This window comes from Myotis yumanensis, unplaced genomic scaffold (assembly GCF_028538775.1).
Source record: "Myotis yumanensis isolate MYYU_CA2020_CCGP unplaced genomic scaffold, mMyoYum1.0.hap1 SCAF_5, whole genome shotgun sequence".
Classification (NCBI taxonomy): Eukaryota; Metazoa; Chordata; class Mammalia; order Chiroptera; family Vespertilionidae; genus Myotis; species Myotis yumanensis.
This window is the reverse complement of record NW_027223756.1, coordinates 76,979,676-76,993,857: the sequence shown is the minus strand read 5'-3', so window position 1 is coordinate 76,993,857 and position 14,182 is coordinate 76,979,676. Positions and strand designations below refer to the sequence as shown.

The window sequence follows — 14,182 nt, the reverse complement described above, 5'->3', positions numbered from 1 at the left end:
GGGCCGGAACAGCCACGGTAAGTGGCGGCGGCGGCGGCGGCGGAGGCAGCTGAGGCGGCGGAGACCGGGGGTCCCGGCGGCGGCGGCGGCGGCGGGCCAAGGAGTCGGGCGCGATGGAGCGGAAGAGGTGGGAGTGCCCGGCGCTCCCGCAGGGCTGGGAAAGGGAAGAAGTGCCCAGAAGGTCGGGGCTGTCGGCCGGCCACAGGGATGTCTTTTACTATAGGTGAATGAACGTGCTCGCAGGGCAGGGCCCCAACGAGCGCCTCCCAGCGGCCTCTGCGGCGGCCTGGGCACCCTGACCGGGGCCGCGGCCTGGGCCCCCGCGCGTGCGTCCTGCGTGCGTTTCGGCGCGCGGCGGACGCCCGGCCCAGTGCGCGCGCGCGCGCGCGCGGTACGGCCTCCCCCCGCCCCCCCCCCCGCCCCAATCGGCCGAGTGCGCGTGCGCCCCCAACGTGGCCGCATGGCACTTGGATCTGCAACGGACGGTCGAGCGCCGGCCTCTCTCCGGCAGCCATGGGAAACCTGCCAGAGGGCCGAAGGGCGCCGGCCGGTGCAGGCCAGATGTCGCTGGGAGGCAGGGGTGGGGGCTGGGCTGAGTTTTCTCTGATGGGCCCGGGAGGGCATACCTAGGAAAGCAGGTTCCTGGGTTCCCGGGGGGGGGGGGGGGGGGCGGGCCCCTGGGGATGCGTGTTTTGAAGGGTCACCCTTTCCGATCTTTGGGCTTGTTTGGGGAGCGGCAACCCCGTTGGTCGTATATCCTTCAGTCACAGAGACGCGGGACACGAGACTTTATGAACCCCGCACAAACAGCCCAGCCTGTGGGTGGTGGTCCGAGGTTTTCAGAGTCCCCCTCCCCAGTATTGGAAGCAGGGGCTGCCCTTAGCCCGGGAGAAGTGGCCAAATGGGGCTGAACCCCTTCCGTGGAACAAAGAATTAGTGGGAGGCTTGAAGCCCCTTCCCAGACAGTGGGCCACCTGCTGTGCGCCTTCTCCCTCTTTCCCCCGACTGCTAGAAGGAGCTTTTGTTTCTGAGCCAGCTTTGACGGTTCCCTCCCCTTTGCTTCAGGTCCCTGATGAAAGAGCCGGCAGGACACCTGCCTCCTGTTGAATGCCAGCTGGTGCTGGGGGGTATGCAGCCTGGTTGTGGGCCCAGAAACTGGCTGGGTGAGGCCAAGGAAAAGCAGAACCAATGCTCCATCCTCCAGCGCTTGGGGGCAGGGGGAGAGCTAGGCTTTTGCTAGCCCCTTTTTGGAAGAAGGAGGGAAGTGAGCTGGGCAAGGATAGTGACTGGTCCAGGACAAGCTCAGACTCTGGTTTCCGGTTTCCAAAAAGCGCAGGGCAGCGATGGGAGCGAAACTGTGGGCTTCCAAACGTAGTATACAGAATTGGCTGGAACCGTTAACTTAATCATTGACATAGTGACGCTGCAAAAGTGTTTCTTAGGGACACATGTGCTTTCTCCTCTGCTGTCATTTACGGTGAGATCACTCCCTCACAGGCTCTTTAGAAAACCTAAATCCTTTTAGTTCTGTCCTGGGTCAGTGGGGAGGCTTCAGAGTGGGACCATGTGCCTCATTTAATTCCAAGCATGCTTGTGTGCTTGCTTGCTTTTAGATCCAAGGACCGAGGCAGGTCTCTCTGTTTCTAGTCCTTTGTTAATTTAACATCTCAGCAGCATCTGCTAGGTGTCTGGCATTGCTGAGTCCTGGCCATTCAGCTGGGAGTAAGACCCCGGCCCTCCCCTTCCAGGTGACAGCTGAGGCACCAGCCCTCACCCTGTTAGTCCTGGGTTTTAGGTGGTGACATGCTGAGAAGTGCAGGATCTGTGAGGGCTGGTGGTAGGGGTGCCTGGCAGAGGCTGGGGCAGGTTGGAGGGCCTATCTGAGGAGGTGATGTCTAGCTGAGCCCTAACAGTGAAGCTGGGAGGAAGAGCAGTCCAGGCAGTGGGAACACCAGGAGCCTGTGCAGAGGCCTGTGGTAGCAGAGAGCAGTCTGCAGCTCAGGAGCTGAACCAAGGCCAGCATGGCTAGAGCATCCTCATCCCCCCCTGCCTGGGAGCATGTCAGAGCTTCAGCTGAGTGAGGCCCCGGCCCGAACATAGGGGTCTGGAGGTGGGGGAAAGCTCCAAAACGGCCTGGACAGATGCAACTTCAGGTTTCCCATGGCTGCACTGAAGAGGTGAGGGCCTGAGATGGGAGAGGAGGGGGCACGGAGTCCAGCTTCATTGCAGGTCTCTGGCCTGAGTGACCTGACAGATGTCCCCCTTTCTCCCAGTGGTGGGAGATCTAGGGGGGATGTGATGGGGAACTGTGGTATTTTCCTGGAATGTGAGTTCCTGGCCCCCTCACCATCCTCTGGAGACCCCTTCTGAACCAAGCTACTGGGGAGGAGCATGGGTAGATTTTCCTGATTGTCTTAATGCAGTGGGGGGCTGAGGAGTCAAATTAGACCTGGCCCTGAGTTCTAGCCCTGCCCCTAGGGCAGTGATGGCGAACCTATGACACGCGTGTCAGAGGTGACACGCGAACTCATTTTTTTGGTTGATTTTTCTTTGTTAAATGGCATTTAAATATATAAAATAAATATCAAAAATATAAGTCTTTGTTTTACTATGGCTGCAGATATCAAAAAATTTCTATATATGACGCGGCACCAGAGTTAAGTTAGGGTTTTTCAAAATGCTGACACACCAAGCTCAAAAGGTTCGCCACCACTGCCCTAGGGGCACGCAGGCCTTGAATACTTGTCTTCCTCCAAAGAGTGGTAGTGAGTAAGTGTCTCCTTTGAAGAATTGCATTGCAGGAGAGGGAGTGACCCTATGGGCCATCCCTTGGGGGCTCATCCACCCAACCCTCCATCTTGATGATCTGCGGAGACTGGGGGTTATGGAGTAGAACATCTGGCTGCCCCGGGTTTTCTTTGTGAAAACAGTTTCTGCTTGACATTTTCTATCCAGGCAGGAAACTGAGGACTTGAGGGAAGTTAATTCCCTGACCTAACGAATAATTTTTTGAGAGGATTTTTCCAAAAGATCTCATTTGAAAGTAGAAGTAGACTTAGGAAAACCAGAGCAGCAGACTCATCTACTGATGAGAAGCAAAGGTATAGGGAAGGACCAGGTCTGAGGCAAGTGTCTGTCTTTTTGCATCTCTTCAGACCCCCAGGCTCCACACTGGGCACAGGCTCCCATCCCACAACCAGCTGGGGTCCCAGGTAGGCCTGCTCCAGAGAAGGGCTGAGGGCTCATTTGTTTTCTCACTAAATGTCAGGGATGTCTTAATCTGTCCGTACAGATCTGCAAAACCTGTTTTGAAAATTGAGATATAATTTCACATTCCATACAATTCACCCTTTAAAAGCTTACAATTTGGCAGTTTTTAGTATATTTCACAACATTGTGCAACCATCACCATTCTAGTTCCAGACATTCTCATCCCAAATCAAAGCCCTCTACCTATTAGCATCGCTCCCCATTCCCTCTCGGAGCCCCTGGCACTTGTTTTAAACAGCTTTATTGAGATAGGGTATGCATACCACACGAGTCACCCATTTAAAGTGTACAATTTTGGTATATTCAAAGATACAGCCATCACCACAGTCCATTTTAGGACATTTTCATCCCCCCCAAAGGAACCCCAATGCCCTAGTCCCCTATCCCCGGCCCTGAGCAACTGCTAACCTGTGCATTGTGTTTTGTTTTAAAAATATTTTTTTTCTTGATTTCAGAGAGGAAGGGAGAGAGAGAGAGAGAGAGAGAGAGAGAGAGAGAGAGAGAGAAACATCAATGATGAGAGAATCATCGATTGGCTGCCTCTTGCACGCCCCCTACTGGGGATCGAGTCTGCAACCTGGGCATGTGCCCTGACCGGGAATCAAACCGTGACCTGGTTCATAGGTGGATGCTCAGCCACAGAGCCACACCAGCTGGCTCTGCGTTTTGATCTCCCTGTTCTCATTCATGTTTAAAGACAACAGCAACGGGTGGAAGTGACTGGAGGCAAAGAAATGTTGGCGAGTGTTTCGAGTGGGTTCCTTCCCTCTTTGCCTTTCCATTGCCCTGGGCACATGGGCTGGGTGTTCATATCTGCCAGCACAGAGCATAATATAAAAGTGGATCTTCCAGGAGAGTCCTTAGCAGCCTTAGGCAGTAGGGCACTCCGCTAAAGCACCCTGTCCTCGCTGACGTGGCCAGGCCAAGGGAAGAAGCACGAGTTCCTGCAATAACCTTACCCAGTAGGGGGTGCCAGCAGGGCTGCCTGAGCTGAGTGTGCCATAGGTTTCCTTCTGGCTGTAACGACCCATCCCACCCTCCATTGTCCCTGGTTTGCTGTGTGCCTGGACATGTGAACAGGACTGGAGGGGGCAGGTATGCACTTGCTCAAATTGGGGGCTTATCTCCGAGGTTCCCCCATGCCCATCCGCAGTTACCCCTCCATCCTACTCTTCAACCCCTGGCACCTACAAATCTACTTATACTTGTGGATGTGCCTGTTCTGGACATTTCACATCAATGAAATCACACTGTGTGGCCTTTTGTGTCTGGCTTCTCTCACTGAGCATCTGTCTTCGAAGGTTCACCCACATTGTAGAGTGTCGGTGCTCCCCTCCCTTTCGTGGCTGAGTAATAAAAGCGCGTGGATGGGGTCATGTTGTGTCTATTCATTAGCTGGTGGACATCTAGGTTGTTCCCCCTTATGCCTATTGTGAATCCTGCTGCTGTGAATGTTTGGGTTACATTTTTTCATGGATGTATGTTTTCATTTCTCAGGGAGATACCTAGGGGTGGGATTGCTGTTTGATCCTTTGAAGAGCTGCCAGACTGTTTCCAAAGTGGCTGCACAAGTCTTCCTGGCAGGACTGTTACTGCACGCTGGGTCCTGTGCTGGTCCTGTCCAGCATAGTGGCGTTGACTTTGCTGCACAGTGGCCCTGGGGGTGGGTGTTGTGTCCTCAGAGCTGAGCAGGATGCAAATCTTCACAGCCAGGTCATCACAGCTCCTGTTTCCAGCTTTCCCAACAGGTCACGCCTGAGCAGTTTTTGGGGTCCTGGTTCCGAATCTTAACATGAGATTTTATTGGCCCCCAGGAGCCCCTAGTCCCCAATGCCATAACCACTAGAAGGAGATTGCTATCAGGGCATGTCCCTCAAATACCTGCTATCATTGGGTCTAGTCTCAAGATGCTCTGAAAATGGCAGTCGGGCTCTCAAGGCTAGGCCCCATCACTGAAGATCCGGGTGTTCATCTCTGCTCTGGGCCTGGAGTTGGGGGTGTGGGGTGGCCCGGCGCATCCTGCAGCCACTGACTCCTCTCTGGCCGCAGCCCAAGTGGGAAGAAGTTCCGCAGCAAGCCACAGCTGGCGCGGTACCTGGGCGGCTCCATGGACCTGGGGGCCTTCGACTTCCGGACGGGCAAGATGCTGATGAGCAAGATGAACAAGAGCCGGCAACGGGTGCGCTATGACTCCTCCAACCAGGTCAAGGTGAGCCACCCTGCCCTGCTCCACCCCATCACAATGGAGTGGCTGGGGGTGGGGGGTGAGGGATGGCGATTCACCATTTCAGACCCACTTGGGTGGGGGAAAGAGCTGATACTGAAATGGAGTTTACTTCTGGTGTTGAAGTAACTATTTGCTGAGGGAAATTTGGAGACCACAGAAAAGGAGAAAAAAGGAATCGTGATTCTGTCCCTTGAGAGGTCTCTGGCTGCTTCTGGTGCTTGTTGCACTTTCCTTCCCTGAACAGTGTCTTCAACAGCTGACAGTCCACATGGGTACCCAGTGACCCTGTGTGTGTCCCCAGTCTCTGATGGACACATGTTCAGTGGGACTTTGAACCTGTCCCTGCCCTGGCTGCTAGACAGCTAGCCAGGGTGCCCCCAGGCTAGTACTTCACAGAGAATGAAGCACAGGAGGCCAGGACAGGGCCAGTGTGTGCCCTGAGCCCCACTGAGGGCAGCAAATAGGCAGGGACTGGACTTGGCATCTCCTGCAGGGCTCTGGGTGCCACAGGGTGTGCCAGTGACGGGGAGAACACAGGAGTCAGGCTTCTGGAGAGTCATGAGTGGCCTTGTTCCTGTCTCCACAGGGAAAACCTGATCTGAACACAGCCCTCCCTGTCAGGCAGACAGCATCCATCTTCAAGCAGCCAGTGACCAAGATCACCAACCATCCCAGCAACAAGGTGAAGAGTGACCCCCAGAAGGCTGTGGAGCAGCCCCGGCAGGTGAGCACATACCCTGCACGCACCCTGGCCAGGTCAGGCCCAGCCCTGAATCTACTCTTCCCTCCAAGCTGGGTCCTCTCTTTTTGAAAAAAATAACAGGCTTAATTCAGTTTCTTTTTCTTTTCTTTTTTATTGATTGATTGATTTTAGAGAGAGAAACATCGATTTGTTGTTCCACTTATTTTATGCTTCCTTGGTTGATTGTTTTATGTGCCCTGACCAGGGATCTAACCCACAACCTTGACTTATCAGGACAATGCTCTAATCAACTGAGCTACTCAGCCAGGGTATCAGTTTGTTTTTCTTTCCTTTCTTTTGGTAATATGTTTTAATTGATTTTAATTTTAATTTTTAAAATATCTTTTTATTGATATCAGAGAGGAAGGGAGAGGGAGGGAGATAGAAACATCAGTGATGAGAGAGAATCACCAATCGGGTGCCTCCTGCACACCCCCTACTAGGGATCGAGCCCACAACCCAGGCATGTGCCCTTGACCAGAATCGAACCCAGGACCCTTCAGTCCGTAGGCTGACACTCTATTCACTGAGCCAAACCGGCTAGGGCTATTTTAATTGATTTTAGAGAGAAAGGAAGAGGGATAGAGAGATAGAAACATTGATCAGTGCTTCCTGCATGCCCCCTACTGGGGATTGAGCCTGCAAACCAGACATGTGCCCTGACCTGGAATCGAACCAGCGACCTCTTGGTTCATGGGTCAGCGCTCAGGCGTTGAGCCTCACCAGCCGGGCTTAATTTATTTTTCTTGCATAAAATTATGTGGTGGCCGCAGCTGGAGCCTGGGTCCTCTGCACAGAACCTCTGGTGGGGGTCTTTACAAGATGGTCAGTGACAGGGAAACTTGGTGAACACAGTCTCTTTCCCAAGGCCAGGGGTGAGATAACTGTAGGTCTTAGAGAGAGCATCAAAGGTGGCTTTGGCAAAGTTGCCCAGGGTGACAGTGCAGCCCCTGGCCAAGGTGTAGCAGTCGTTGATACTGACCATCAGCAGCAGCTTCTTGTGCCAGTGCCCCTGGGAATAGGACTGAGGCACACCAGCACAGAACTACAGTAGCTAGTCATCTTGCAGGGGACAGTGTGGGGCTTGCTGATCTTGTTACCCCAGTAGCCTCACCACAGGCATAAGAGAGAGCTTGGCTAGAGTGATGGCCCCACGGATGGCAGTGGCTACTACCTTTGAACACTAACACCCAGACCAACAGGTCCATTGTAGTCCCCAATGGTGACAAATGCCTTGAACTGGGTCTTCTGGTCAGCGGGTGTCTGCTTTTACACGGGCATAAACTTCAAAACCTTGTCCTTGAAGGATACCCCCAGGAAAAATTCAATGATCTCCAATTCCTTGATGAGCAGGAGAAGAGACAGACCTCCTACAGGGACTTGATCTTCGTGTACTTGACCAGGTTGCCCAGCTTGGTGACTGGGTCTACTCCTTGTCCTTGGCCTTGCTTTTTCGAGCTCTGCGGCCTTCACCCTGACCCTCCCCCAGCCTCGACCTCAGCCCTAGATGCCACTGCCAGACCCTCCATGAAAGCCTCCCATTCTGGGCCCCGACCTCCAGGCCCTCCTGCAGCACCAGCATCATCCACCATGTGGTGTTTTCCTCAGAGAAGATGCTCAGTCCACTCTTCAGAGCCTACATTTGTTGGGTCCCTCAGCCCAAGTGCAGTCCGGAACAGGCAACCCAGAACCTAGTTCTGTGGGGAGCAAAGCCCCCACCCTGGCCCCACCCACCATGCAGAGGGCTGCTGGGGCACTTGGGGCTTTTTCTGGCCAGTGTTTTATTTTTTTAAATATTTTTATTGATTTCAGAGAGGAAGGGAGAGGGAGAGAGAGATAAAAACCTCAATGATGAGGAAAAATCATTGATCGGCTGCCTTCTGCACACCCCACATTGGGGATCAAGTCCACAACCCAGGCATATGCCCTGACTGGGAATTGAATTGTGACCTCCTGGTTCATAGGTTGACCCTCAACCATTGAGCTCTGCCAGCTGGGCTGGCCAATGTTTTCTTGAATAAATGGTTAAGTTTTGTGGGGGAAGGGGGTTTAAATAAGATGATACATAATGGATGTATAACCTGCTTTTCAAAAACTGAGAATTGCCGGTGTTTTCATACATATTTACAAACATCCACACACTGTATGGTAGGGTGTGTGGGACAGTCTTTTGGGAACATCACCCCACATCTAACATCCTGGGTCTCTGTCCTGCCAAAAACTGGAGTTGGCATTTCTCTGCTCTGGGAAGATGGGCCTGGGTGTGGATCCCGCTGGGGCCATGGCACCCTCATTTCTCAAGCTGGGATGTCAGCAACCCAGCCAAGGTAGGGGTTAGAGGTCATGCTGAGACCAACCACTGCACTACATGTGGACGGGCTTTAGCCATCATCGGACTGCTATGGTTCACCTGCGCATGGGGGTGCCTTGCTGTCTCATTGGCCTCACATCTGTCTGTCCGGCGGTAGCTCTTCTGGGAGAAGAAGCTGAGTGGCCTGAACGCCTTTGATATTGCTGAAGAGCTTGTGAAGACCATGGACCTCCCTAAAGGTCTGCAAGGTAAACCCAGACCCCAGGACGGGTAAGGGGAAGTTAGGAAGGGGGCCTGGCCTGCAGGAGAAAGGAAGGGACCCTCCAACCTCCAGCTTTGGATCAGCAGGGCAGACACCTGATATCTGGTCCTGGAGACAGCTACCCAGAGCAGAACACATCGCGGGGGAGGTGGCGAGGTTGGGGGGAGGCACTGGACCAGCAAGATGCATCTGTCCTGGAGGGTCCTGGAAAAATTTGGGGTGTGATTTTGCTCCTGCACCATAAACACAACCATCCATCCCTGAGCATGTAGAGTTCCTTTTCTGATGTGAGAGCAACTGCCTGCCCATAAGGGAGGTTTGGGAACAACATCCGAGGTTGAGGGACAAAGGCCAGTGCCTGGTGGTGACTGTACCTCCTGCGCCCCTGCAGGAGTGGGACCCGGCTGCACAGATGAGACCCTGCTCTCGGCCATAGCCAGCGCCTTGCACACCAGCACCATGCCCATCACTGGCCAGCTCTCAGCTGCCGTGGAGAAGAACCCTGGAGTATGGCTCAACACAGCCCAGCCCCTCTGCAAGGCTTTCATGGTGACTGATGAGGACATCAGGTAGCTGCTCTCCCACCTCACCCTCTCTGTGGCTCTTGGCCGGTGTGTCTTCGAGCCTTCAGGGGTATGAGGCCTTTGAGGGTCCTGCTGAGGGGTGGGATACTAGCTGTGGCACAGAGGAGGAGGCTCTAGAGAGTGGCAGGAAGTGGGCACATGACAGGAACAGGAAGTACTGAGTGAGAGGTGAAGATAAACACATCCTAGGGCTTTAGTGTGGGCCTGAGTTGGTAGTGCCCAGGTGCATGTGGACTCGGAGTGAGAGGCGTCCATTTGCTGGAACCTTTTGGGAAGACCTGGTAAGGAGGTGGTTTGAACTGGCACTGGGCAGGAAACGTCAAAATGCTGAAAGGATAAATACACATCCTTTAAAACCTTAAATGTCAGTGCAAAACTTAAAATGTTTTGTGAGGTCTGCCCTAGCTGGTTTGGCTCAGTGGATAGAGGGTTGGCCTGTGGACCAAAGAGTCCTGGGTTCTATTCCAGTCAAAGGCACATACCTTGGCTGCAGGCTCCTCCCTGGCCTGGGCCCTGGTGGGGGCGTGTGTAGGAGTAACCAGATGATGTGTTTCTCTCACATCAGTGTTTCTCTGTCTTTCCCTCTCTCTTCCACTCTCCCTAAAAATCAATGGAAAAATATCCCCAGGTGAGGATTCACAACAACAACAAAAAGTTTCGTGAGGTCAAGGGAAGTTAAGAAATTTAGGGATCCCCCTCCCCCCCACAAAAAAAGGACTGGAAACCAGAGCAGGCATGGCCTGATTGGTGTATGTGCTGGGTTGTGGGTTTGTGGGCTTCCTGTCTCGGGAATTGGGGGTTCAAAGCTTCGTGGATATAAGAGAAGCCCCTATAAGGTGAGGACATGGAACTAAGATACCACACCACCCCCAAGTCTCCCATGCCAGAGAGTCTGCCCAAGAGACAGGGCAAGAGAGGGAATTGAAAGTATAAAAAAAGTAACTCCAGAAAGACTGGAAGGATTTTTAAAGCTAAGCAGAACTACAATTAGAAGTCACTAAAATGAAAAATTTAAGTCATGGGTTAGGCAGTGGATTTGGTCCTGTCTGGAGAGGCGAGTAGCCAGCTGTGCAGAGAAGACAGTGGTAAGGAGAGAAAGGACACCCCCACACAGGACAGGGACAGGGCCAACATTTATTAGACCTGGCAACAGACACAAACGTTAGATTCATGTTATAGTGAAAATGTAGAATTTGAGACGAGATGGATTTTAAAAGCCACAGGGAGGGAAAGCAGATGGACAAGTAGACCAGGCTACAGCCGCTTTCTTTGCCAAAAGACAGAAAGCCAGCCCTAGCCAGTTTGGCTCAGTGTATAGAGCGTCGGCCTGCGGACTCAAGGGTCCCGGGTTTGATTCCAGTCAAGAGCACATGCCCGGGTTGCAAGCTCTGTCCCCAGTAGGGGGCGTGCAGGAGACAGCCAATCAATGATTCCCCCTCATCATTGATGTTTCTATCTCTCTTCCTCTCCCTTCCTCTCTGAAATCAATAAATATATATTAAAAATTAAAAAAAAGACAGAAAGCCATTTCCCACCTAGAATTCTCTACCTGCAAACTGTCATCCACAAGATAGGTGACACTGGCTAGGCAGTGGACTGGACACTCAGTGGTCTTTTTTCCCTTTGCAAACCCCACTCAAGTGCTAGCGAAAGAGCTTACACATGTGCACTAGACCACAAGAGCCAAGCAGACAGGTGACCACCTATTCTGGGAGGAGGAGAGCCATCAGGCAGACCAGAACGACCAGAACTGATTGGGGTAGTGCCTGTCAGGAGGTGGGGAGACAGGGTGGTGGAAAGAGGGAGTGAGGAGGCCAGTGGAATAGGAATAGAGTGAGCGCTCAGAGGCCCTGGGTCTACCATTTGGAAGGCTGAGTCAGAGCTACTTGCTCAAGAAGGGAGTGTAAGCCACAGGCCAGGCCTGGAGGACCCTCGGGCCCCAAAAATCAGTAGCCCATGTATGTCTATGCATCCCATCCTCCTGGCCTCGCACCCGGTCTTCCCGGAGATAGGGACATTCCCTGTCAGCACTCCATGTGTCTCCAGGAAGCAGGAGGAACTGGTACAGCAGGTTCGAAAACGGCTGGAAGAGGCGCTGATGGCTGACATGCTGGCCCATGTGGAGGAGCTGGCCCGGGATGGTGAGGCGCCGTTGGACAAGCCAGGTGCGGAAGAGGAGGTAGAAGATGAAGAGGATGAGGAGGAGGAGCCTGACCAAGACCAGGAAATGGAGCACATGTAGAGCAGGTGTAGGTGGACCCCAGGCTACAGCATGTGCTTGGGTAGTGACCACAGGGGGAAGAGACAATCCAAGAGTTCTTGGACCTGTTCCACGCTGGGTATTGGCTGTGCTCGGAGAGCACCTGTCTCCCTGGAGGAGCCCAGGGTGGCCTGGCCCTCCCTGTCCTTCCAGAGGCCCTGCCCGAGCCATGCCTGTGTGGGGCACTTACAGACTCAGCCCTTGCCCTCATGGGACCAGGCTTGGGGGGAAGGTGGCCCTCCTCCCTTCCCAGGCATGTCCACTCCCCCGGCCACTAGGACACCTAGGGTCATGGCTGGAGGATGGTCCCCGGCCCTGCAAACCCCCACGTTTGCTCTTCTTTGAAGGGCCAGACTTCTGAAAGTGCTGGTTGCTCCTGGACCCTGCCTGCAGGGGTATGGCTCCTGGATGCAACTGGGCCTCTGGACTCGCTGTCGCCATCCTGAGCTCAGAAAAGGGTTTTTGAAACAGGCTTACCTCCCGATCTTGAGTGTGAGGGACAATCCTCTGGGCCAGACTGTCAGCCCCCCCAGAAAGGGTTGCAGGGTGGTTCCCCGAGTGACCATCCAGCTGAGCAAAGCTGTGACGCTCGAGTATGTCTGAAAGAAAGCGGCACCGCCCAGACGTTTTCCTTCAATAAATCGGTGGCACAAACGAGGCTGGACGTCCTGTAACTTCTTTACCTTTTGTGTTTGCTGGACGAGGATGTGAAATCTGGACTTCATCTGAAGACCTCACTGTCTGTGGCCTGGTGGGTCCTGCCTAGGGGTCAGCCACCAGCATCTGAGGAGGACTGCTCATAGCCAGGAGCACAGTGGGGCTGACCTGTGTCCCTCAGTTTTTCCTTGTATAACAGGTACAGTTAATACCCAACACTTTGGGCTGTGAGCTGTCATGTGGCCTGGCTGGAGCTGCCACGGGCCCAGGCTCCTGTGTGTTCCTACCTAGAGGTGTGTTTCATGGCCAAGCACTTCTAAGTGCCACACCCAGAATAGTGGTCTCCGAGAAGCACTGGGGCGAAGATCATCAGAATCTTGTTACTTCACTCATCCCCTACAGCCCTAGTGCCTTGGGATTGATCCTTGGTTGGGTGTGAAGGGAGGCAATATTGGTTTCTCTCTCTGCCCTAACCAGCAGCTTGTGTCGGCAAGGATCCTAATTGCTGAGTCATTTGGCTAGACACCCGGGGCAGTGTAGGTCTGGGCATGTAGGTCAGGGGTGCGGGGTGACATGGGACCCCTCAGAGCTGTGAGTGGTTGCTGCCATCTTGATCTTCAAGGATGCTGGTGCAGTCAAACTGACCACATCCTTCCAAGTCAAGTTGAAAAATCCTGAGAACCAAGAAGGCTGCCCTGTACAGGTCCCAGTGCCTGTTGGGAGGGCCTGAGGTCCCTTGGCCATGAGTCCTCTGCCCCTCAGGTCTGAGTAGAGGGGCTGCAGGGAGGTTACTGTGGGTGACAGACGACAGAATAAAGCCATCTTGGGCGAGCATGGTTGGAGCCTGGGTTCAATCTGAAGAGCGGTGTTTGTTTCTGAGCAATACGGGCCTTGTCTGGGCCCACCAGGCCTGCATCCTGTGGATCATCAATTCTGGGCTGGGTGATAACGGAATCAGGAGGGGCCGGCCTGTCCCAGAGGATGGCAGATTTCCCCACAGACTCCAAGGTGGAAGCCATAAAGCCAGATGTGGAGGCTTCCAGAATATTTGGGACTCCTGCACCTACTGGTTGAAGTCCCCAAGACTCCCTTGGAGCACCTGGAGCTCCCAGTGTGGGTATGTGGCGGGGGCGGGGGGGAGGGGGTGTCTTCAGGGCTGGGCACACAGGGATATGGCTGAGTCTGGCCTTGGGGACCTGAATTGGACCTTCTGCCTGTCAGCTCACAAGGCTGGTGCAAGAGCTGGGAGAACCCTGATCCACCTGCCTGCCCCCCAGGTCAGGCTTAGTGGCCTGGACCCCCTCCTCACCCCCACATGGAGTCTCTTTTTGTCTCCCCTGCCCCCTCCCCTCTCTGAGTGTCCCCTCCGCATGCATTGTCTACTCTGCAGACAGCCCTGCCCACCCACCGGAACTGGTTCCAGCTTCCAGAGGGAAAACTTGAGGCTCAAGTTAGCAACTTGCCTAGGGGCACCGTTTGGAAGAACTTGGGTCTTCATGACTCCAACATGGTGTTTGTGCCCAGCCTCTGGCCACTGAGAGGCCCTGAGCAGCCACTGACCTCAAAAAGGACAAGAGCCTGGGTCCCTGGAAGGACTCAGTGGTTCTGTGTGAGAATGGGATGCCCCAGTCCCATCATAGAGCCCTTCCTGACGCTTTCCAAGCTTGAGGGTCTCACCTGAATTCTTTTTTCTCCCCAGTGAGACTCCGCCAGGGTTTCTGAGCCAATGGTTTAGGGGCATCTGCATCAGGGACCTGAGCCACCCCCATGTCTCTACCATAATATGCCTGGCTTCTTCCAGCCCAAGGCAGGCAGAGGAGCTCTGAACCACCCTACACCCGCACCCGGCTCAGCCTGCCTGGGATGCCT

General features: G+C 54.0%; 1 protein-coding gene across 3 annotated transcripts; it reads left to right on the top strand.

Annotated features, from left to right (window-relative positions):
- Positions 1 to 12,313, top strand: MBD3 (methyl-CpG binding domain protein 3). 3 transcript variants are annotated; one of them, XM_070415689.1, is made up of 6 exons: positions 1 to 223; positions 5,320 to 5,479; positions 6,084 to 6,221; positions 8,708 to 8,798; positions 9,204 to 9,381; positions 11,443 to 12,313. In XM_070415689.1, exons 1-6 carry the CDS (start codon positions 114 to 116, stop codon positions 11,636 to 11,638), a joined length of 873 nt encoding a protein of 290 aa, XP_070271790.1. In that variant the 5' UTR covers positions 1 to 113; the 3' UTR covers positions 11,639 to 12,313. The 3 variants fall into 3 exon arrangements, with proteins under 3 accessions (XP_070271790.1, XP_070271792.1, XP_070271791.1); XM_070415691.1 differs by having other exon boundaries at positions 3 to 127; XM_070415690.1 differs by lacking the exon at positions 1 to 223 and adding an exon at positions 2,146 to 2,177.
- The last annotated feature ends 1,869 nt before the right edge of the window (positions 12,314 to 14,182 follow it).

Coding starts and splice junctions, on each gene's coding strand:
- MBD3 (XM_070415689.1), top strand. CDS start 114: ATGGAGCGGAAGAGGTGGGAGTGCCCGGCGCTCCCGCAGGGCTGGGAA. Junction 6,222..8,707: donor CTGTGGAGCAGCCCCGGCAG/GTGAGCACATAC, acceptor GTCCGGCGGTAG/CTCTTCTGGGAGAAGAAGCT. Junction 9,382..11,442: donor GTGACTGATGAGGACATCAG/GTAGCTGCTCTC, acceptor ATGTGTCTCCAG/GAAGCAGGAGGAACTGGTAC.